The 25,244-nt window shown below is 44.7% G+C and overlaps 1 protein-coding gene and 1 long non-coding RNA gene across 13 annotated transcripts; both read left to right on the plus strand.

Moving 5' to 3' along the window:
- Positions 1–1,560: 1,560 nt before the first annotated feature.
- On the plus strand, positions 1,561–25,244 carry LOC117892081 (homeotic protein female sterile). Of its 11 annotated transcripts, none has more exons than XM_034798072.1 (13): positions 1,561–1,696; positions 2,361–2,975; positions 7,074–7,315; positions 7,380–9,301; positions 10,867–12,439; positions 12,562–12,732; positions 13,867–13,986; positions 14,102–14,233; positions 21,734–21,792; positions 22,078–22,201; positions 22,302–24,615; positions 24,681–24,846; positions 24,933–25,244. In XM_034798072.1, exons 4-13 carry the CDS (start codon positions 7,961–7,963, stop codon positions 24,996–24,998), a joined length of 6,066 nt encoding a protein of 2,021 aa, XP_034653963.1. In that variant the 5' UTR covers positions 1,561–1,696; positions 2,361–2,975; positions 7,074–7,315; positions 7,380–7,960; the 3' UTR covers positions 24,999–25,244. The 11 variants fall into 11 exon arrangements, with proteins under 11 accessions (XP_034653963.1, XP_034654007.1, XP_034654024.1 ...); XM_034798116.1 differs by having other exon boundaries at positions 10,882–12,439; XM_034798133.1 differs by having other exon boundaries at positions 7,380–9,286; positions 10,882–12,439.
- Positions 14,390–21,347, plus strand: LOC117892148. 2 transcript variants are annotated; one of them, XR_004648687.1, is made up of 3 exons: positions 14,390–14,403; positions 17,694–18,348; positions 21,098–21,347. It is a non-coding gene; the product is annotated as an uncharacterized LOC117892148 (long non-coding RNA). The 2 variants fall into 2 exon arrangements; XR_004648684.1 differs by lacking the exon at positions 14,390–14,403 and having other exon boundaries at positions 16,501–18,348.

Raw genomic sequence — 25,244 nt, forward strand, 5'->3', positions numbered from 1 at the left:
AGCTGACATATGTATGTAACGTTTGAAAAAGCGTATCAAAAGGGTACACGATTTGCCTAGCTCGGGGACTCCACACTTTATTTTTACTTCAACCGAAATGACAAAGCTGTGTAGGCAATACAAAAATCTTTCAGAAATTAGAGACCCACGTTCTAGTTTCCGGACAATTCTTAACTTGTGCGCTTTCTAATTTGTGAGACTCTGCTGTACTCTTGCAAAATCCATTCCCATCATCGGATAAGCCACCCAATATATGAATGCTGGTTCTTGAATCTAGACGACGCGGTTTTTGCTTACATGTATGTATGTACATATGTATGTATGTATATCTTAGGCATTTTCACGTTACACTCGCGAACGATACAAAAATTTTGAAATATTTCGCCAGTGATAATATAAAAATCAGTTCTGCTGAAATACTTCGTCAGCGATAGTATAAAACTCGATTCAATTAAATGCTCTATTGACTTATCGATCTTCTTGTCTTTAAAATGGAAACGATGCTACAAAGTAATTAACTTTGGTAATTTAAAGCATAAAAATACCGGAAGATTTAGCTGTTTTGAAAAAGCTAAAATAACAAAAAAAGATCTTGGAAAATAGCTTTAATTCCCGAAAACAGCTATTTTACAATTTATCCTGCTGCCAACTGCCAAATGTTGAAAAACGCTAGACCTAGTGAGAAAATAGCTAAATTGGCAACGCTGATTCCGTTACTGGCTCAAAAAGAGAGTTCAGGAAAAAGGAAAACACCTGCGTATGGGAGTTTCGACACCCTATATTCGTGAATATAAATCTTTGTAAAAATCATTGATATATTTTAAATGACCGTAATACATTTATCTCAATATCATGTTAAAATATCCAGAATTGTCTCTTATTTACTACAATATGTACCCTGCAGCTGGATTTGTGTTATTCCACAATTGAGATGGCAGTTCTTCGATATGTGCAGCGATTGCAAAATCTCGGTGGTGGAACTTCCCCGATAGCACATTTCGATGAAAAAGGTGAAACCGGTAATTACATGAAAATGTAATTCATAAGTAGCAAATGTGTAGTTGTTATGTAAAAAACATGGGCGAATTTAAGGCGACTCGCATGGATCGCAATCTTAGCCCTAGCTATGGATATTCTATTTCTTAATTGACCGGCCTGGCCGCTGCGAAGTCCAAGCAGAGCAGGGCCGGGCTGGACTCGCCGGATTGCAGCAAATTTCCGATTCCACGCTCAGGTCTGGTGCTAGCTGCTGCGGCAGCGCCATTTTGTTTCGCTGTTACGTTCGCTCCTCGTTTCACACGTCGGATGTGAAAATTCACCACCCTACATATGGCTCTCTCTCTCTCTCAGCACGAACCAATTTTCGATTACTCACACAGATGCAGGGCTTGCTCTCTCTCCCTCTCTATCTCGGAGTACTGGCCTGGCTCTCTGTTGCACACATGTCTTCGAGGCCATGCGCCAGAGCGAGATGAGCATATGCACGATGCGCGTGCTTGCGGCTGCTCTTTCGTATTTCTCTTCCTGTCTATGTGTGTGTGTGTATTCGCATTTTCAGTAAATTCGAAAAATTTTTTGTATATTTGATGGCGACAACGTCGCCCGTGCTGCTTTACTCACAAGAAACGCGCGCTTGTCGAAAAATCGTACGCGCGGTACGTACATATGTCGGTGTAGAAATTACTCAAAAAAGCTGGTAAAAATCGCTAAAAATTATATAAATTTGTGATAAATGTGCAGTGTGTAGTGCAAGGCATGCGATGCGGCCGAAAAATTATGAAAAATAATGTGAAATTAGCGCCAAAAAAGCATTTGAAAAATGTGAGACTTCAATGGACATGACGGATTTTTTTTTTCATTTCATTTGGGTTTTTTTTTTGGTGGTGGAACAAAAGCAAAATGAAGAAGCAGAGAAGGAAGATGAAGAAGAAGAGTGCTGAGTGTGTGTGTGTGTGTGAGTGAGAGGCATACACACACGCAACACAGAGACGCGCGCGCCAAATGCGAAAAAAAGTTTCACTGCTCTCTTTCTCCCTCTCTCGTCCGTTTTCTTATCCTTCATGAATTTAGTTGTTTTCTTTGCGGCAATTGAATCGTACATATAAACATGTGTAGATGTACGTACATATGTACATATAAATATTTATATATGTACACTATGTATTATGATTCGTGAATTTTTTTTTATTAATATTATGATTTTGCGTGTGTGTTCATGACGTGACGTTGTCGTATGGCGGTTACGTTGTATCTTTGCTCCCCTGCTCTCTCCCATTCGGTTCCCTTGTGGGAAAAAAGTGTGTGAAACAAGGAAATGTGATTCCAAAGTTTATTTTTGTGTGTGTTTTGTTTATTTGCAGTTGCCTTTCCCTATAACATGTTTAAAGATTATTGGCGCATTTGTGTACATATATATTCGCAATTAAATGCAGCCTCAAGAATAATAATTAAAAATAAAATCCACTAACCGGAGATGTATCTTAAGTGAAAATAAATCGAAAAATCATTCACGGAACAAAACAAGCCATGGTGCTGAGCGTTAAAACTCTCATCTGGCTGCCACAACCGAACCGAACAAACGTCAGTGGTTCAAATGCTAGTAATGCTAATTACATAACAGCATATCCTGCAGCCTGCTTAGGATTTTCGGACTCAACAACCGATAAAGATAACTGAAGTAAGATTGCCAAGTACCCAAAAAGAGAGGAAATTTAATAATTGTCTGCGAAAGACAGATCTTAAATAAAGTTGAAACACGGCTCAAAAAAAAACATTAACAACAGCAGCGGCATCGCAAAAGAAAGGATTAAACACAGAAAAAGCACCGGGCAAAAAAAACTAGCTATACCACAAACCGGCAAAAGCAGCACCAGCAGCAAAGCATATTCGGAAGAAGAAGCGGCCATATAATATAATTCATTTGGATAAATAAACACAAAACAAAACAACAAAAATATCCTGAATGTGTAAAAAATGTAAGTTAAATCCACCAGCACAGCACGTGGGAGGCTCTTCCATGGGATCCAAAAATGTTAGATGGGAAGTCGTTGTCGTCGGTTCGTAACGGAGAGAGGGAGGAAGAGAATAAGAGCCAAAGAGTCCGTTCGCAGCCGGCAGCTGCATTCCCAAGCAGCATTTCCAACCCCCTTTAGTCTGGCCACCGGCCATTGGCAGAAGAGAATCTCACTGAGCTGCTGTTACACTAAACGTTATACACGGATGGTTTCTCACCGATCAAATGGAGCAGGTTTTCCATGGCTGAAGTAGGGAAATTCTTACCATCAATGACCATCATCTTTCTCAAATTTAGTTTATTATTGCGAAACAACAAGTAACGTTCCAGGGATGGAACTCGCCAAAGAAAGTCCAATGATGAAGAGCAAGTCCTTATCATCGGAGAGGCGCGATGCAATCTCTAAAATGGGCATGTGTTATGTGATAACCACAAACTAATTGCATTTACATAAATGCAAAAATCAGCAAATATGGAAATAAATATTGTCAGTGCAGGAATATCGTTCTTTGGCATTAGTTTTCCTCAAACGTTGGAAGAGCTGGCTCGCATGAGGAAATTCCTTGACAATTGCGTTTCCCTCCCCCTACCCTGCCCGCCCCAAAGTACCTTTTATTCCCATTTACGTGCCTTTTACTCTCACGCGCCCGCTTGAGCTCTCTCTCTCTCGCTCTCTGGGTTAATGTCAGTTTGCCGGCTACTTTTGTCTTTGCGTTTGCCTTTTGCTTTTGCTTACTGTTTGTTTATTGTTCTTTCTGCCATTTGTTTAGAACTACTTTCGCGCCTAAACAACGGCAAAAAAGACTGGCTTATTTATGTGCATCAGTGGCAGGAGCACAAGTCAGCAGCTTGAGTCTGCAACTAAGTGCACTGTAGATAAAGCAGTTGTTCGGTAAAAATATCAAAATGCGTAAATGCACTAGGGATTGTCATTTGGGTGCGGGGAGAGAGAGAGAGGTCTCTGAGTTGAGCGGCCCATAAATTTCATTGATGCTTTTTGGTGGACCCCACTGCTGACATCGCTGCCGGCGTCACTGTTGACTTCGTTGGTGTTTCGGGCAGCATGTAAACCGGCTTTAAATTCGTGCCACTATTAGCACGATTTATTAACCTAGAGGCATGCGGCAGAGCAAAGCACAGAGAAATGGAGAGAAAAAGAGAGAGAGTGTAGTAGCTATCCAAATGATTTTCGGCATACTTGCAGATACACAAGCAGCAGCAGCAGCGTTCGAAAAAGATTCCTCTCTTTTTCGGCACTCTCTCTCATCGTGCGCTATCTCTCTCCTTGCTCTGTGTCTCGTGTCTGTCGATATGCCGCCATATTTGCATTTGGCTACGTATTACGTCGGTCATATTGTTGTCTCGCTCTAACACACGCCAAAACGCCTGGCAGATGCAACTTTTCGAATGTTTGTTTGTGTGTGTGTGAGCATTTTATTTATTTAAATATTTAATTTTTGTATAGCTGGTTTGGTTTGAGCATAGTTCAAGTCCAATGCAAAAAAGTACTAAAAGGAATTAAAATATAATCCTAATGAATTTTTCAGTTTCTTAAACGGCTTTTTCTATTGAAAAAAATAAAAACATCCGTTGTTAACCTTTGTTTATCCGAGAGAGAGCTCTCTCGAGACAAACTTAACTATTGGACCTACTTTTAGGCAGCAGGCAGGGTCGGGCCGGTGAAATATCTTTGGAAAATGGTTTCGATTTAAAATATCAACTGCCGCCTGGCTCTTTAATCTTTCCATTTTAGTCCCCCTAATCCAAGTCGTACTCCCCATCTCTGTTCCCTTGTGCATGCCGTTGCTGTGCGCTGCTTCTACCCACCTCCCTCTCTCCATACAATCACACTCTACGTCATCGTCATTGTGCTTTGCCTTGAATTTCTCATTACGAAGCATATAGCGTGCCATGATGCCAAGAGCCGAGCGACATGCTCACGTTCGGCATCAATGTTCGTGGCTGGTTCGGGACTCGGTTCTACGGAAATTCTGTTGAAAACTCAAGTCTACTGTACTACATAATTACAACCGCACACGTTCGTTCGCTTTACTCTCTCTTCCTCTCAGAGAGAGCAAGTATGAGTGTGTGTGTGTGTGTGAGTGACAGTTAATGTTTTGTTTTGTTGCGAGCGAGTGTTGAAGTGGGGAACGGGAGACTAAAAGATAACCAGCCGCCCGCTATTGCCGTTTTTTGATGATATTTTCTCCCTTTTAGAAATAGTGAAAAAAAAAACGTTTTTGGCCATTCTGCGTTTTTTATCTCCCCCACCATTTTCAATTTGTTGCAATTCACTGTATCTGGATACTGTTGCCTTTCCGTCGTCTTATTTTGCGTCACACAAAAAGTCACACGAAATCTCGCACACAATTAAGCACGCGCTCGCCTCGCTCTCAGTCACAGACATGGACATGTATGCCGTATACTTGGCAACTAACAAAAACAACAGCTAGTCGTGTGGTGGCGGCTACAGTGGGCCAAATGTGAAATTTGAACACAGAGCGCACAAATAATTGATGGAGTTGTGACACAGACAGACAGACAGCTGATACGTTGAAGCGTTGAATGGGAATGGAATGGAAGAGAGAGAGCTTGTGCCGGCCGGCACAGACCATGCAGGCATACGCACATGTGTAAATAAATGTACTCAAATGAATGAGCACAAATAAATGAGGCCTTGATCTACATATGTATGTATTTCATGTGTTGTATTTTTAAAGTGTGCAATTTGAATGCTATTTGTGCCACTGTCAGGCGGCAATGGGATATCGGCAAAAAGTGTGAGCGCGAGCTCGAGTTGTGTGTGTGTTTGTGTGGGGCTGGTGCACTAGTATGAGTGTTTAGTTGTCAGCTTAGGACCCCGCTAGCGTACCACCTCACCTCAACCATAGAACAGTAATAGAGGGGTGCTAAAAAAATCGACTTAAAAATTACCTATATACTTGTTTTATTTTCTGGTGGTGTGCGTGTGGTACGACAAACAAAGCGAGTTTTTTGTTGTGCATGAATCATGCTTTGATGGACAAAACGACAGAAAATTACAAAATGTGAGAGCAGCGCGCTAGCGGTGTGGTGTGTTGCATAGTGTGGTGAATTTCGAAAATACAACACACGCCACACAGCACGTACACCGTGCTATGTTCGTGTGTGTGTGAAAATGTGCTGTGTGTATTCTATGCTCTTGTGTCTCACTATTGTTTTCAATAATTGATTTTCGCTTAGTGGATTGGGAATTGAATGTAGTTTTTTAACTTAATTTTGTGAAAGACTGTCTAACCGCCATTTGTCGTCTGCCTTTTGCCCCTTGGAGATTTGATAACGCACAAGAGATGAGTGGAAGCGGGACGACTCTATATGTGGCAGCATGTGAGTATGTTGTGTTGTCGGTTCTCTCTCCGAGGTATTTTCGAAATTCGAATCGAGAGAGCGGCATTGTAGTGGCGGTGGCTCTGGTTCTCTTTGGCCTTCTCTATTTTCGCTGTTGCTGTGAGTGGCAAAACGGCGGCAAAGTAACTACAACACACACCGTGGAAGAAGCAAAAACATGGAAATGTTTAAACGTAAAACGCCTGACGAGCGGCGTCGTCAAAACAGAATAAAAATCAAAACTGAAACTTAAACTTAAACCCACATATAAAAGCAATATGCACTATGTTACGGGATCAACAAAGAGGAGGTGCACGGAAACAGATTGTGTGTGTTTTAGTCCGTGTGTTGTTCGTGTGTTTTCTGTACAGTGAGTGGCAGTGCCCGTGGTCTCTTCGCTCCCTTTCATTATTCTGTTTTATACTCTCCGTGTTTTGCTTTCCGTTATCTGTCTTCTGCCCTGCTTTGTTTCTGCTCTGTTCTTTCTTCTCTTCCGGCCATTCTCACAATTTATTAAGTTTTTGTTTTTGTTTATAAACTATTTGTGCGTGCTACTACCTTTGTTTATGTAACCCCTGGCTCAGTGTTGGGCAATGGGGCCGGACCCCAGCAGGCCAGAGTTGCAAAACAGTGTTGCCGGCAAAAAAAAAATTGACTTTTTGCTTGACAAACAAATTTTTCATATTCATTCCAGATTGAAGGCTTGCTGCTAGAACGAAAAGAAAAAAAGACTACCCACCACAACTTGGATTAGGAATAAGGAGTAGGAATAAATAAAAAAAAAAACAGTAATCGTCAGGCTATACAATTGGAGTAGCAATAAAGCCAGGTGGAAGAAAGACTCCTCGTCGTCCAAATGCCAGCTGGGCCAGCCTCAATACGCCCGGCCCAATAAAGCCGCCGGAACGGGAGCGCATGCAGTATCTGGAGAATCTGGTAAGTAGAACATTGAAATTTGCATTCGGATGTGAATTGATTAATCCTCGGACTCGTTTGACAGTTGAGGAACATTGCTTAGCATGAAGCAACGGAATACACAACAGCATTATCCATCAATCAGCGGATTATTAATATCGAGGAGAATCGCAGAAGCAAAAACCGCAGCAGGAGCAGCAGCAGCAGGAGGACAGGCATTGGAATCCGCCGAATCAGAAGCAATAGCAGCGACTGAAGGAGGAGTCGGACTAGCCGAAGGCGGAACTGGTGGTGGCCTTTATCAATTTTCCAGTAAGGAGAAGAGGACTTGCCGGAAGTTAGCCACATAATAGGACTTGTACACGAGCGGGCGATCGCCGCACCGGAGAGGAGACGGACGGAGACGGCCCCGGGCGTGTGTGTTTCTCGTGTCTGTGGTGTCGTGTGTGTGTGTGTCGGCCGTCTCAGTCAAGCATAATCAGCATCAACAGCAGCAGCACAACCACCATTCAGTAGCAATCGCAGCAGGACCAGGGACAGAAGCAAAAGCAACAACCAGAAGCCTCACCATCAGCCAACAGGCGGAGGAGCAGCAGCACCAGCAAAAGCACCACCACCACTGTTGTCATCATAGTAATTATAACTACCATCATTAAAAACAAAACCATGTCGTCCAACGAACCACCACCTCGCTACGAGCCGCCTGTGGAGCCGATCAATGGCATTGTGCAGCCACCGGTAATGCCTCCAGCGGATAGACCCGGTCGCAATACCAATCAACTGCAATTTCTGATCAAAACCGTGATGAAGATGATATGGAAACACCATTTTGCGTGGCCCTTTCAGCAGCCCGTCGATGCGAAAAAGCTCAACCTGCCCGACTATCACAAGATCATCAAACAGCCGATGGACATGGGCACGATCAAAAAGCGTTTGGAGAACAACTATTACTGGTCAGCGAAGGAGACCATCCATGACTTCAACACGATGTTCAATAACTGCTACGTGTACAATAAGCCCGGCGAGGATGTGGTCGTGATGGCCCAGACGCTGGAGAAGGTGTTCCTGCAGAAGATCGAGACGATGCCCAAGGAAGAGCTCGAACTGGAACCGGCCACGGCCAAAGGTGGCAAGAAGAAAGCACGAGCCCCGGCCATACCCAAGTCAGGATCAGGCGGTGGAGCGGTATCAGGAACGGGTGCGGCTGTCGCGAATAGCAGTACTGGCAGCAGTAGCAGCGGATCCGTCAATAAGGTAGCACCATCGGCCCAACAGTTGCCCAGCATGGGCAGCGGCCTGGCGACACAGTCAGCGGGTGCCGGAGGTCACGGATCAGCGGCGGGGTCGGGGACAACATCTCGACCCGTATCAGCGATGGGCGGAACGGTTTCATCGACGGCCGGCGGCGGCGGTGCACCGTCCATACCACCGATTAGCACAATGCCTCCGCACACAGTCCCCGGCAGCACCAATACCACGACGACGGCCACGACGATGGTCGACGCCATTATCGCCAGCCTTCGTAATACCAGCCAGGCCGCATATCCGGGCGCCACCCAGGCGGCGGTAAACAGCTCCTCCCTACTGGACGGCAGCAGCAGTGCGGCTGCATCGGTAGCGGCAACAACAGCGGCAGCGGCGGCGGCACAAGCAGCGGCGGCAGCAGCAGCAGCGGCGGCGGCCGCATCAGCATCTGGCGGTGGAGCGGGAGCTCCCGGCACAGTCAGCACGGCGGGTGGTGTGACAATACCATCCGTTAATACCGTCACCACAAATGTGCACTCCTCCTACGTGAACAGTACGGCGGGCGTTGGAGTCGTCGGTGTGGGTGTCGATGCGGTGATACCGCCCCAACAGCCAGCGAAAATGAAGAAGGGCGTCAAACGGAAGGCGGACACAACGACGCCAACGGCCAATGCATTTGAGTCCCCCTACGCCCAAATGGACTCCAAGTCGGCCAAAATAGCGACGCGTAGGGAATCTAATCGTCAGGTAAAGGGCAAAAAGGTAAGGGGTAAATGGGCATTGCCAGATGTTGTGCTCATCATATATTTGTTGCTGCATCCCCACAGTCAATGCTCCCACGCATTTGTTTTGAGGTGTTGCCTCTCGCCTACCCTCCTACCTAACACATGCAGAAACCACACAATTCCGCAAACAAAACTTCTCCCCCCCGCAACACCAAACACCAACCATAACAATCAGCCAGCCAACCAGCCAACAGTGGACCCACCACACAAGTGTTCAATTTGAGCTCCAAAGCGTGACTCCCGTCATCACTGTACATAAACATTCCAAGTAAAATCTGTAGGCGGCCCTTGGTGAATTAAGAAATAGGCACACCCTTTGGATTATTATTTAATAGTTCTTTTAATTAATTCCTTCTATATGCGACCGGTCCGCACGATGAGTACCATCCAAGTCCCTTCTTCCCGCAATCTCGGTTACCCGCTTATCGATAGTTCTTAGTGATCGACTTTAATCTATTGGTATCTCCACTCGATGTATCGGTGTCGTGGACGATACCAACGCGCGCTTATTCAAAAGATATAGTGCTTAGAACAAATAACCTGCTACAATTCTTACGTCCCAGGCGGGCCTCCTCCATAGACTCCATTGGGCATGATACAGGGAAACTCTCTAAATTTTCAGTTATAAACTCAAATAATTCATTTTCATGTTGACGATTTTTGTACATAGAACACACAACTTGCTCACTTGATCCTTTATCAATTCCATTATGCCGAAGATGTAAAGCCACAAGCACCAGTCCCAGTCCCTTCCTCTTCATTGAAAGACTTGACAGATGCAGAAATTCGTGAATGGTGATTGGTGAATGGGTGGGGAAGAAATGAGGAACACACAAGTATAGTAAGGTGGAAAAAAATACTATGCGATCATGTAACGATTTTAGTACATAATCGAATCGAATCGAATCGAATCAATCAATCAACACACAACACGCTGCCTCCTTGCCTCTTACTCTAATTTCATTTTTCACATTTGATGTATATATACAAATATCATTTATATTTACATTTACATTTACATTTATAAGCAAACAACTAAAAAGAGAAAAACAATCAAATGAAAGTGCATACAGGCTAAGGTACAGTGCAGCCGGGCTAGAGTGGCTGGATGCGTGAAATAATCAGTGATGGAACTGAAACGATCACTTGAGTAAAATAAATTCATTTCCATGAGACTGTACTTTGGTTACAAGGACTCAGCTGAAAGCATTTATCATCATCACACAGTTTGCATGTTGTAGAAGTACTTCTTCAAGAGTCAAAGTAGCAAGAGAAGCTAGAGGGTTCACTCGTTCGAGGCCGCACTGTACTACACTCTTGTACGCATTTTCACATTTAGGGAACACGAAATACGTTTGCTAATCCAATGTTTGTTTTTTCTTCTTGTTTCTTTTCTTTAATTTTGTTCTGATTTCTTTCGTTTATGTTTTGCACTCCACTCGAACAACCAACAACCAACAAATGCATCATCCATCATCAACATCAACATCAACATCCAACGGCCTACTACAACATGATGAACTGAAACGCACTGAACCACAGGATCTTACATTCCAGGGCTCGGGTTATGCGATGTCGCCATCGATGGGTGTCGTGCCTGGATTGGCGGCGGGTGTTGCCGCCAGTGTTGCGGCGGCCAAGTCAAAGGAGAAGCTGTCGGACGCACTTAAGTCATGCAACGAGATTCTCAAGGAGCTGTTCAGCAAGAAGCACTCGGGCTATGCCTGGCCCTTCTACAAGCCGGTGGATGCCGAAATGCTGGGACTGCACGACTACCACGACATCATCAAGAAGCCGATGGATTTGGGCACCGTAAAGCGGAAAATGGACAATCGGGAGTACAAGAGCGCACCGGAGTTTGCGGCCGATGTGCGATTAATATTCACCAACTGCTACAAATACAATCCGCCAGATCATGATGTCGTGGCCATGGGCCGGAAGCTGCAAGATGTCTTCGAGATGCGCTACGCCAACATACCCGACGAACCGGTCTCGAATGCGGCCCACCATCATGCCCATACGCACGGACATGGGCACGGGCATGGACACGGCCAGAGTCACGGTCACGGGCATGGCCATGGGCACGGTGGCTATTCGAGCGCTTCCCTCAAGCACGATGGCAGCGACTCGTCCAGCGAGGACTCCAGCGACACAGAGAACGAGTCGAACTCGGATGAGGAGCGCAGCGCCAAGCTGAAAATGCTCGAGTCCAAGCTGCTCGGTCTCCAGGAGGAGATCCGAAAACTTTCCGAGGAGGCCTCCGCCAAGAAGAAGGCCAAGAAGAAACTCAAAGAGAAAAAGAAGAGCATCGGTGGGGGATCTGGAGCCGGTTCGGGCTCTCATCATGCCCATGGCTCGGCTGGAGGTGGCGCAGGTGGTCCGTCAGCCAGCCATGGTGGCGTCTCTGTGCCGGCCAGCGTCGTGGCCCTATCGGCGGGCGGTGCAGCGGGAGCCAACCTATCGGCCCTACTCAGCGGCTCGCTGGTAGGCGCGAGCGGAGCGGGCGGCGGAGTGCCCAATGTGTCGGCACTTCATTCACACGCCCACGACATGACCCTTGCCATGAGCCAACTGACGGGCAATGCGGCAGCGACCGGAGCTGGCTTCACGGCCGGCATACCGCCACCGGGACCAGCGCCGGGCGGCAAGGGAGCCAACATGGCCAGCGCCATGGCTGCGGCGGGAGCGGGTCCTGGTGCCTCTGGTGGAACCGGCGGCAGCAGTAAATCGAAGAGCAAGGGCCAGCGTGGTAAGGGAAGCTCGAGCAATGCGGGAGCGGGCGGCGCCTCCTCTGGTGTGACGGTGAACGCGGGCAGCGGCATCGGTGGTGCTGGCGCAGCGTCCAGCGCCGGTAGTGGCGGCGGCAGTGGGGCCACCGGCCCCAGCGGCAATTCCTCAAAGCGTGGCAAGGGCAGCAATAGTGCCGGAGGCGGCGGCAGTGGCAGTGCTGCCAATGCCGCCAATGCCACCAGTGCAACCGGAGCCGGTGCGCGCGGCAGCAGCAAGAAGAAGCCCAGCCAGGTGATGAACTTTGACTCCGAGGAGGAGGACACGGCCAAGCCCATGTCGTACGATGAGAAGCGACAGCTCTCACTGGACATCAACAAGTTGCCAGGTAGGAGTCACAATTCTTTATATTCTCGAGCCAACTGCCGAGCCAAACTAGCCAAATGCACCCCACCCCATGCATTAATCAGCCAATAACTAATCAATGATCGTGTTTTTCCCCATCGACAGGCGACAAGCTGGGGCGTGTGGTGCACATTATCCAGAATCGGGAGCCATCGCTGCGTGACTCCAATCCGGACGAGATAGAGATCGACTTTGAGACGCTGAAGCCGTCGACGCTGCGCGAGCTTGAAAGCTATGTGGCGTCGTGTTTGCGCAAGAAAACACGTAAGCCATGTTGTAAGTCTGGAACTAAACCGGGACCACAAAAATCTAGAACAAGAGCAAGCACAAGAACAGCAAGGAGAAGAGGATGTCTATACATAAGGAGTAGATCAATTAGTTCGAGAAGTAGCTCAAAAATTATCCTATCGAGTTGAAGCAGATGTAGAATCATTTTGGTTGTGTTCTGGCTGACGGAGTGCAATCAAAATTTAGTCAGGAAGAGACTAGTGCCCGTAGAGGCTGTAATGCAAAACCAGAATCAGGAAAGATAGTTAAAGGAAGTAGAGCCGATGGAAAATTTCAGCCTAAAACGAAAGCGCCAAAATTGACGACCATTTTTGCGTTGCAAATTCTTTGTAAAGAGTGCAGGAAAATGTCTAGTCTCTTCGAGAAGCTAGTCTAGTTTGTATAGAAAATATTTTTGTAAGCAGATAATTCGCTTTGTAGACAAAATGCCAGGTACAGTCACCACCAAGAAGAGCACAGCAGCAGCAACTTTGGTATTCAATTAATCTATGGGCGATAGACACTGAACAGATAGAATAAGTTGAAAAGCTTTATTGCTGTTATTGCTCTCTCTTACCCTTGCCTTTTAGCACAAATCCAAATTTTTCCAAATTTCCATTTCAAAACGAATTTTTGTGTAAATTTTCAAACATTATTTGAAGAAAGAAACGAGTGGTCATGATTTAGTTAGCCAAACTCTCAAGAAAAAACAAAACCAAAAACCAATAAAAAGTTTACATTAAGTTTTCATTTAAATGCGCTCCCACCAACCCCCCACTCACTTTCTCACTCTATCTCTTCTGTCTGTCTGTCGACTGTCTCCTGTATCCTCTCTCAATTTGTTTCTGATTTTTGTCTGTAGTTACATTCATATATGAGAAAATGCATGAACCTCCTGTCCTCCTATCTGTTTCGTAGCTTGAGAATGCTGTTTTTTTTAATTCTTCTTGTTGTTGTTGTCTCTGAGAAGGATTCGTTATTTCCCCAAGCAACCAAGCATGCACCCAACCAACCAGCCACCCACCCATCTATATCTATCCCCCGCTCCTGCCCTTATACCTTACTCTCTCATTGATCGAGGGTGAATTTGTGCTGTACTAATACACTACTCCTCACTTTGTCCGTCTCTCCCAATCTGTGTAGATAAAAAGCCTTCCGGCAAATCGAAGGATGAGCAAATGGCGGAAAAGAAGCAGGAGCTGGAGAAGCGGCTGCAGGATGTCACCGGCCAGCTGGGGGCCAGCAAGAAAAACGCCAAGAAAGGTAAGTCGGGCGACAGACCAATCCAAGATCCTGCCTGGCATACTGCGGACTCAGGCAGACCAGGGCCCATACTGACTACCAAATAACCAATTGAATAATCATCATTCATCCACAGATGATTCCACCTCGAACAAAGTGGAGGCTGTGCAGCCAGCGAATCCCGTGTCGTCGAGTTCCAGTTCCAGCGATTCATCGTCCTCGAGTTCGAGTGATAGCAGTTCGAGTGACTCGAGCGACAGTGAAGCAGGTTAGGACGCGTTTTGTTTGTTTGTTTTACCTTATAACGCCTTTTTTTTTGTTAGTTTATATAGACTTATATATACGTATGCATATATGTGTATATATATATATATATATATATATATATGTATATATAGATATAAATATAAATATTAATATATATGTAATGAAAGAAACGTTTTTAGACAGCAGCAGCAGCAGCGCAGCATGTAACAGAATCGAACAGATCGACGATCGACAGTAACACCGACAACTTACAGAATAAACAAAAAGCGTGCGTGCGGTAGTTGAAGATGAAGAGGGAGGATAGCAAGCAAGCAAGCAAGAATCAAGCAAAGCAGCAGCAACAGAAGAAGAAGAGATGGTAAATAGCAAGAGCAAGTAAATAGCAGAGGAGAGGAGAGAGTTTGTGCACAATGGGTTGGATTATTTGGGACAGAGGAAACAGAAAAACAGATAAACCGAAAACACTCTGAAAGAAACCATCCTAAACCTTATTTTAGAAAGGCTATTAAAAAGGGAGTGCGTATCGCATTGCATAATTGTAAAAATAATAAAAAGAACATACTCATAAGCTTGTGTGTGTAATTTGAATGTGAGATTGAAAATATTGTGAAAAGATATGGGGGAATTAATGTAGGCGGTAGGCGGGAGGAGTTTTGCAAATTGTAGTAATATTTTGGGCTTAATTAATTGAATTTGGATATATAGATTTATCTAGTTATATATGTAAACCCATAACTATAATTGTGTATATCTTGTAGTAGCACACACACACACACGCATAATATAAATAGGCGTTTTTAGTTTATAATTTTGTACGGATAGGTCAAAGGGGAGAACAGGAGATAGATAGAGAGCGAGAGAGTGTGTGTTGCTGTTTAATGCTTTGCTTAGTTCTTCTTCCTCTACATCTTCGTTCATCGTTATCATCGTTCGTGGGCGGGTGTCTGGAAGATGGGTTGCTGCACAATTAATGGGTGTTAAATGGAGAGAGTCCGACTGACTGAGCATCCAGCTCCTCTACACACACACACACACACACAAACACACACACACAATCTCAACTCAATTTATTGAATTTAGCGCATTTTGTTAATGTTTTGGTGTGCTAAAAAATTAGAAAAAAATAATAAAAAGAGGGTGAACAAAACAATCCAACTGGCAAGAGTCTCCTACGTGCAATAGGCAGGGTCCCTTACACCACCCCTCCCCACCCCTTTACTAACCGTTAACAAACAAAAGCAGACTGGCAATACGCATCAGAGCTATTTATTATTCTATTCCTTTGTTGGTTTCGGAATTGTTTATTTATAAATAAATTAAAAAATTAATTTAAATAAAAAAGATTTTTGTATTGTTGTTAGAAATGACCCAGAACCAAGTTCACGCGAAAAAGTGCAATACGCATTCAATTCTAAGGAAACAAAAGGAACAAAATTCACAGATGAAGCAAAATATTTCTTCTTTCTTATTTTTTTTTTCCTTAGTAAAACCAACAAAATACTTTTATACGTTGTGGTAGATAATTAGTTAATTGTTCTTCAGGCGATCCACCACTACATAAATACATACACTCTGATGCTGACTTATGCAGAATTGTTAAACAAATTTGCTGTTTTTTTTTTGTTTTTTTTTTCTTCTTGAAATGTATTGTACAGTTATGCATTTTGGTCCAAGTCTGTCAAAGGAGGGGAGTGGGAGATGTCCCACCTAATGTAAAAAAGCACCGTGTGCTAAAAACCAACCCCTCTTCCGGCAGGCCCCTGACAGTCGCAAGAAAACCCAAAAAAAAAATATAATGAACTGAGACAGAGAAATACAAACAGACATACGAGCCAAAATGGTAGTGACAGAGACTAAGAACCACTGCAAACCTTTCTATTACCGATATATACATACATATATACCGATATATATATATATATTTATATGTATAAATACTAATTCTAGGTCTAGTTTAGCGTATATACTTCATTATATATACAAATCCATACACACACTGATAAATACATATATAAAAAAATATATATATGTATATATATAGATAAATATATATAAAAAAATATATATGCAAATAGATATTATATTTAAGCATTTCATAGGTATTAAACGAATTGTATTTTTAAATGAAGACAAAAATCAGAACACAACAGAAAACACACAAGAATAATGTGAATATACATACATATATCGTTTACAATTCTATGTCTGTGTATATATATATATATATTTACTTATATATATATGCACTCGTATTGAATAAAACTAAAAGAAAAAAAAAACTAAAATCTTACACACACAGACACACACACAACTATCTAAAAAACGAAAATGAAAACAGAACAGAAATCGCTTACAAAAAGCTCTTTACTTTAAGTCTTTTTTGAAAGAAAGAAAAAAAAACAAAACAAAACAAAAGAAAAACAAACAAGTAAACCTTATTATTACCAATATTATGATTATGATTATTATTATTATTATTATTATGAGAATATGCTGAAAAAAATCGTGAAGCAATTGTGTATTGGGGGCAGCCAATTTCAAAAAGAAAGAAATGATTCCAACTCCAACCAACCAACCAACCAAACAAACAACAAACCAACCAACCAAGCTATCAATCAATCAATCAGTCAATCAAACCAATCAAACAAATCAGAACCAACCAATCAATCAGTCGATTTAACAACAACTTTTCATCAAGTCTTATAAAGCCAAAAGAGCAGCCCTACATGGACAGCAAAGATCAACGAATAAAATCGAGCTATAAACGAATCATTCACATAAAGGCACAACACCACCATCATCACCATCACCATCGCCATAACCATCTCCATCAAATTAAATTTGTTTTACTGTCACTATAAAGTCCAAAGTCCCTGGCTATCTTTTGGTTCTATCCAGACTTACCGCAGCCCATCAGCCACTGCCCTGGACGCATTCATTCGTTAGAGCCGTAAAGATCGATTTGTTAAATAGAGATCTGATCTGATTAAGAGATTTGATCGAAGAGAAGCAACAGACAAGACATCTATCCATACAAGAAATCGAAGAGCAGTAGATTTTATTATTTCCATAAGGTTTCATGGTCATGTTAATGTCATACAGTGCACAAATTACAATAGAAATATAACTTAACTCATCTGACAAGTATTTTATCTTACTGTTACACTCGATCTGGCTCAAAAGTGATATCTTACTGCATTCTGTTCGAACATGAGGCTTCTTCCTCGCGACTGTGCTCACGGTTTGGACAATGGGCTCTCTCTCTCTCTCTCATTGTCGCCGCTTTCTGTAGAAGCAGGTGGGAGGAGAGGGAGTGTGAGGCCGGGCGAAGCTCTTGCTCATTCCGCTCGCTTTTTTATCTCGAGTTCCATTCCATCTCGTGTTAACATCCGTTCATCCATTCATCCATACAGCCGCACACATATTGAAACATATGTACATACATGCCATACATTACATAGATCATACACCACATTGCCATAGCGTAATGTGATTTGATCCCTGGTCCAGGGTGTCCTTCCACAGTCGAGTCAGATGATTATTTCATTTTTATGGCTTGATGTTTGGGTGTAGGCTCTTGGGATCGGATCCGTGGTCTCTTACTCGCCGTTAGAATATATGCTCGTAGAATCCAATGAAAAAATACCAAATGAACAACTGGATCCAAAGCAACAACGGCAGGAAGCAGCAGGAAACACACACGCACACAATCACAAACTATGTGTAAAATATAATAATAATTGAATCAGAACTATAACCCCCCTCTAATAATACCAAATGTTGAACAATTACCAATATAGTATGTTTAAAATAATGAAAGAAAAACAAACAAAACAAAAAACAACCAAAAAAAAAAACCAAAAGCAAATGCAAATGCAACAAAAATATATTTGAAATTCTCTATACACTTGCAGACAATGTGTAAAAACATAGAAGGTATGAAAAGCTTCGAAGCGAAAAGAGAACAAGAAAAAAAAACCAATAAAACTAAAAAAAAACCATAAGAAGCCTACAAAAAAAATAACTGGACAAACGTAACTGTACAAATATATCGGGACATCGAGAGAGATAGAGCGTGAGCTGTTGATGACACAGAGAGAGAGAGAGAAAGAGAGAGTGGGATTGGGAGTGGAAGCGGGTTGGGTGCGGTCCAGAAAGTGGGACATATTTCATTCGAAAACTTGACAAGAAGATGCCAGACTCCATTCAGCGAGCTGCGAAATATGATACAACCACGTGAACTCGACTAATTTGCTACCCTTTAGTATGGTGAAATATCAATATTATTTATTTGTTTAAATGTTTTTTGTATCGTGAAAAGAAAGTAGGAAAACACAAGTAGCACAATTCGCGATGAAACCATCGCACTTTCAACTAGAATCGAGATTAACGTTAACGTGAACTCTATGTAATTTTTGTTGTTGTTCTATTTTATACTATATGTGTACATACAGATGTAAAATACATGAGCGCAAAACACTCTGTTCCGTGTGCCGTGTTACGTTTATTTGAGCCGCTGTTTTTTCACTCCCTTCCTACCACCAACCCACTACCTTGTATTTAATGTATGTGTATTTATTACAAAATATGAAGAAACGGTTCTTCCCATAGACAAGGCTTCCATGCTCGCTCAAAATTAGGAACAGTCGATTCGATTCAAGAAGGCAGCTTAAAACTAAACAAATATAACCGATAAAAAGAACACACACACCAAAAAAATATGCGAAACATGAGAATTAAAAGAACAAAACAAATACAATATACCCTATTTACTCTTCGAGTACCTGGTATAAAACGATTATGTAGAAAACTCCGCGTGTCCAGGGCAGGCCCAGTGTCGATCAGTGTCAGTGTCGGGCTCCCCATTTCTGTCACTGTCCTCTCTCGGCTCTCTCTCTTTCACTCTGTCACTGCCTTTGTGTCTGTAGTAGTGGTTAATGTCAGGGGATAAGGCAAGGGACTAAGCGGATACGGAAACGAAACTGAACAGAAACCAGAAAATAGGAGTATTTTGCTCTATAGCTCCAACTAGATCTAGTGATTGTACATAGATATATGCAATACTGCTATATAGGTAATGCTGGTCAGGAGGTATCAAAAACAAAACAAAAAGAAAAACTAAAAAGAAATTACAAAGAAAACAGTAAATCAACAAATGTTTTCCGAAAGCATTTGATTTTATCTTTTTCGGCTGTCGGCTTTCCCCTTTACACATTGTTTGCACGTTTTTTTCAAAAAAAAAAAAAAAAAAAAAAAAAAAATGGAAAAATAATAAATAAAAATATATATATATACACAAAAGAAATGCATATAGAAGATGAGAAGGATTGAATGGATGATGATTATGAGAATGCAATGGAAATAAAGAAAACATTTTATAAAAAAAAGACAATTGCATAAAAGAATCAATTTAAATATATAAATTTTTACTATTTTAAATAAATCAAATGAAAACGAATGATGGAAGACAAACAGCAACAAACAAACAACAGAAACAATAATAATAACTAACAACAAAATCACATTGAAAGGGCAGACCATAGTGAGAGAGAATAGGATAAAATCAGAAGGACAGAAGGACACTACCAAAAAAGGCAGCAAGAGAGCAGCAGCTTTGACAATCGGTTAAACGATTTGTCGTTTCCACCGATATTTATTTCATCCATGCACATCTCACTGCCAGAAATCCGATTAAATGTTTGTTTTGTTTTCAATGAGAGTTACTTCCAACTGGCCTTACCATGCAAATGGTGTGAATAGCACAACATGTCAACATTTAAAAAGCAGTCGACAGTCGAAAAGTAGCAAATTCTTTGTACATTTCCATACTTTTGTCAAGTTTTTTACATCTAATCATTGAGATTTTGATACTTTGGGGACTACTCTGAAGGATTACTTGAAGATTACATTTGGGATAGACTTTGTTTCTATCTCGTGAGGTAGAATGGAAGCAGTGAGAAACAAAATAAGAAAACCAAATATGGAAAACTAACAGTCGTCGTTTAAAAGATAATGGCTGGAAGATGGGAAGGCGAAAGTAAAATCAAACATAATATAAAATAATATAAATAGCAACAAATCTTAGGGAAAGGAAGAGGGTTAGAGAATCGGCTCTTCGATTCTTCAGACACAAGACAGAACACAAAAACTAACAAGCGGAAGGAACTTGACGTAAGGCAACGTAACGAAGACCACACACATATTTAGCATTATAAAAAGCACACACACGCAACAGACACACACATGCATACACTTAAATATTTATAGTAAAAAATAATAATATTTATTATTAACAAATGGCAGCGCCAAAAACCAACAAAATCAACAACTAAACTAAAACTTAACAAAAAGCAATGAATACAACAACAAACAACAACAACACCAACAACAACAACAACAAAACTGAGAAAAGAAAATGTTTATTAAAAAAAAAAGAAAAAAAAATAACAAACGTGTGTTCTTCCTCATTCCAAAAACATTTGGCATTCTGCTTGTGGTTTTTTTTTGGTTATAATATACAATTAAATTATACTATATAGATATTGAACAACAACAACAACGAAAACGAGTTCGTACATTACCGCAAAAAAGCAGATTGAAATAACGGTACAGTACGCAGTTACCACATGGCAGCTGGTTGGTACAGTGCAAACACACACTCTCTCACACAAACACACACACACAAATACGCCTAGAAAGAAGATGGTTGGTTTGTTGTGATCGAACGGCTGCCCCCTCCAACCCCCTCGCCGGCTGCAGTGGTGTGTTGGAGCGTGTGGTGTGGATGGTCTTTGTGGGGGGTCTTTATTTCCGTTTTGCGCCCGATTGCAGTTCTTCTCATTTACAGTTTAGATAAAAGTGAGAGGGAGAGAGAGTGAGAGAGACAGGGCAGGGAGAGAAGAGTGGGAGTAGGAGAAACAGAGCTATAGTAAGAGAGGGAGGGCGCGTGCGTGTGCGCTTTCTCCGTATGAGTGAGGAAAGCGCGCGTACATCCCAAACCCATCCAATACGCCCCAGTCTCCACTCCCGGCACCACCAACAACACAATTGTTTCATCGATCGATCGGCATTGTAAGAGGTATTTTTAATACACATACTACTATCACTACCACTATTATTATTATTTATATTATATACAAAACCTATGTACCACATATGAATACTTTGTTCTCTTTTGTACATGCACATTTAATTAACATGTGTATGCCCCCAACCACCACCCCCCCCAATGTAAATCAATTGCTTATCCTTCCACTCAAGTATCACCCCCTTCTTTTTTTTTTCTTGTTTTGCTTTTGTTTAGGCGACGCCCAGCATTAGCTGCAGCCTCGTTTAAGCACAGTGCCATTCAACCCAACCCAACCCAACCCAACCACTGCTGGCTTTTGTGTGTCTTTCTTTGCTTTTAACTTCTCCTTCTCCCGCCTTGTTCTGCTCTGCCTGACAACGTGGCCTGACCGTTACTTAATCTCTCACTCTCTAATTTATCTCCCCACTACAGGTGATGGCGACGAACGACCTCCGCGCAAAAAGAAGCCACGCGACTCAAATGGCAGCAATGTAAGTAGCAGGAAGCCATAAAGTATATAAACCCCAACCCATTAAGTATATAAATAATAGGTATAAAGATATCGTGAATCGATCTATCGATGTCCTGTCCGTTTGTCGCTGCATTTGTTATGTCCATGATGCATTTCAATCGAATACCAATCGATAGTCAATCGATCTGTAGTCTCAGTGTTGCATGTAAAACACAAACTTACTTGTCTCCCATCTTGTCCTCCCCGCTCTCGTTTCCTGCTCGCCGATCGTTGTCTTCTTGTGTCGCTCCACCGGAATACACAGGTAAATAATCCCAGCCTGAACGTTGTTCTGGGAGGAGCCCTGCCGAGTGGCGGCTTGACGCCGACGCTCCTTCACATGGGCCTGGACCACGTGCTGAACCAAAACTCACCCACATCACAAATGGGTAACTATCCAATGCCCGATCCGATCCGATTGTGTGTGCCTAACTAACCTTTGTGTGTGTTCTACCCTCCTGCTCCTGCTCCATTCCATTCCATTCGCAGCCAATCTGTTGGGCAATCCGAATCCCATGACGGCGGCTGCCATGCTGAACAATAACAACAAGACGACGTTGCAGGTCGGCGGCAGCTTCGGCGGCGCCACCGCGGGCGGCAACAACAGCATGCTGCACGGCCCGGTTGGTGCAACGGCGCACCACAAGAACGGACAAAACGACCACCTAATGACTGGTAAAGTGCCGCCTGGCGGTGGAGCTGCCGGAGCCGCTTCCCTGCCTCCCCACAGCTATGCCGGCAGTGTGCCCACCCAGGCCGCAAGTCTGGGCGGAGGGGGCGGCATACGGATAGCCAGCAATCTGCACAAGCAACCCAATCTGCCCGGTGGCGATCTGGTCGAGAATCACGCGGCGCTGACCGCTGCCTTGACGTCGACCGTCAACAGCAACAGCGGCGTCGGCGTCGGAAGTGGAGCTGGAGCTGGAGGGGGCGCCGGCCTGAGTAACACCAGCAGTGGCACCGCCTCGGGCCACACACACAACACCAACCCAATGGGTGGCCAGGGTGATGGCTTGACGGGCGCCTCGCTGGCATCGGGCCTCAAGCAAATTCCGCAGTTCGACGATCCCGTCGAGCAGTCGCTGGCCTCCCTGGAGTTCAGTGCGGCGGCGGCCTCCACGGGCAAATCGGGCCTAACCGATAACTTTTTGATGGCCCAGCAGGGACACCTGATGCAGCAGCCTGGTCAACAGCAGCAGCAGCCGCAGCCGCCCTTTGGACACCACCACCAGCAGCAGCAGCAGCATCAGCAGCAACAGCAGCAGCAGCAGCACCACATGGACTACATGACGGATCTGTTGACAAAGGGAACTGAGAATGTGCCCGGTATGAACGGCAACCTTTTGAACTTTAACCTCGATATGGCGGCTGCGGCAGCCTATCAACAGAAGCAACACCACGGCCAGCACTCCCAGCAGCAGCAGCAACAGCAGCAACAACAACAGCAGCAACAACAGCAGCAGCAACAACAACAGCAGCAGCAGCAGCAGCAGGCGCACAACAATGGCTTCAGTGTGGCAGACTTTGGCATGCCAGGATTCGATAATCTGACGGCAACAGCATTCCTTGACCTTGAGCACCTGCAGCAGCAGCACATGCAGATGCAACAGCAGCAACAACAACAACAACAACAGCAGCAGCAGCAGCACCAGCTCCACCATCCACAGCAGTCCCTGCAGCAGCTCCATGCCCACCAGCAGCAGCAGCTGCAGCTGGCCAACAAAATGCTCCTCATACCGAAACCGATCGAGTCGATGATGCCCAGTCCGCCGGACAAGCTGAAGGCAATGCTAAAGGTATCCCAATCGCCCTCCGACCTGAAGATGCACTCAAGCCAGGCGGCGGCAGCCCAGAGTATACTGGCGCAGTCCTTCAAGGCAGCCGAGCAGAACCTGAAGAACGCCAGCTCGTGGTCGTCGCTGGCATCGGCCAGCTCACCGCAGAACACTTCGAGCAGCTCGAGCAGCAGCAAGCCCAAGCCGGCGATGGACTCATTCCAGCAATTCCGCAATAAAGCCAAAGAACGTGACCGTCTCAAGCTGTTGGAGGCGGCCGAGAAGGAGAAGAAGCACCAAAAGGAGGCTGCCGAGAAGGAGCAGCAGCGCAAGCATCACAAGTCATCCTCGTCGTCATCCGCCGCACAGGCGGCTCAGGCTGCCGCTGCCGCTGCAGCAGCCGCCGCAGCAGCAGCTGCCGCAGCGGCAGCGGCAGCCTCCTCAGCAAACATCTCCACCGGAAATGCGCCTCAGTCTGGGGCAGGACAGATCAGCAGTGATAGGGAGAGGTCAAGCAGCGCTGTGGATGCCACCCGCATGGGCAGCGGTGGTGGTGGTGGTGGAGGCAACGGCGGCCTACTCCTGCCCGGCAATGGCAACAACAGCAGCAACTCGGCCAACAGCAACGGACCCGGCAGTGCGGGCAGCGGCAGTGGGGGCCCCGTCAGTGGTGGTGGTGGTGTTGGTGGTGGCCCGGCAAGTGGCGGCGGGCCGAACAGTGGCGGCTGCATCATCGGACCACTGGCAAACACAGGCAGCAACAGCAACAGCGGCGTTGGCAGCGGTGCCACAAGCAGCAACAGCAATAGCAGCGTGGGCGGTGTGGTCGGCAGCGGAGGGCCCGGCTCCAACAGCCAAGGCAGTAGCGGTGGGGGCGGGACCATGGGCAGCGGACTCCTTGAATATGGCCCGCAGGCGGTGGTGCTCGCTCAGGCGGTGGCGAATGCCCAGGCCCATCACGTATCGACAACAATGGCAGCACAGACCGTTCTGGCCTCCTCGCCCCTCGAGGCCATGGAGAGTGGGAGGTAAGTGTTTATTCATGTTCCTCATTCCATGACCTCAAATGTAATCCACTTGTGACTTACCATAGGAAAAGCGTGCATGACACCCAGTCCCAGATATCTCGTGTTGAGGACATTAAGGCGTCGCCGGGCCAGGGACAGAGCTCACCGGCACAGCAATCGCCGCAAGATCGGGCAGCAGCCAAGCGTGCGGAGCAGCGAAGAGCGGAGCAGGAGAGACGCAGACGCGAAGCGGTAAGTGGCATACCCCTTGTCTGGACCTACATATGTATGTATGCTGGAGACAAGTTTTATTTTCTTCTTTTACTTATTCGACGCAGTTGGCTGGCCAAATCGACATGAACATGCAGAGTGATCTTATGGCAGCGTTTGAGGAGACGTTGTAGGACAAGGCCTTCGGAGGACAGCAACGGACATATACGCATCCCAGAACCAGCATCCTCATTGCTGCTCCGAGAATGCCGTCGTCGCTTTCAAAACGTCGGGCGGCGAGAACACCAAAGCATCTGCCACAACAGACAACGATGGAGACTAGCACCAGCAACAGCAACAGCACCAGCAATAGAGACCATAAGAAGCATGCCAGCAGCAGCAGCAGCCACGAACCAAAACACACTAGCAGCAGCGTTGGC

This window comes from Drosophila subobscura, chromosome A (assembly GCF_008121235.1).
Source record: "Drosophila subobscura isolate 14011-0131.10 chromosome A, UCBerk_Dsub_1.0, whole genome shotgun sequence".
Classification (NCBI taxonomy): Eukaryota; Metazoa; Arthropoda; class Insecta; order Diptera; family Drosophilidae; genus Drosophila; species Drosophila subobscura.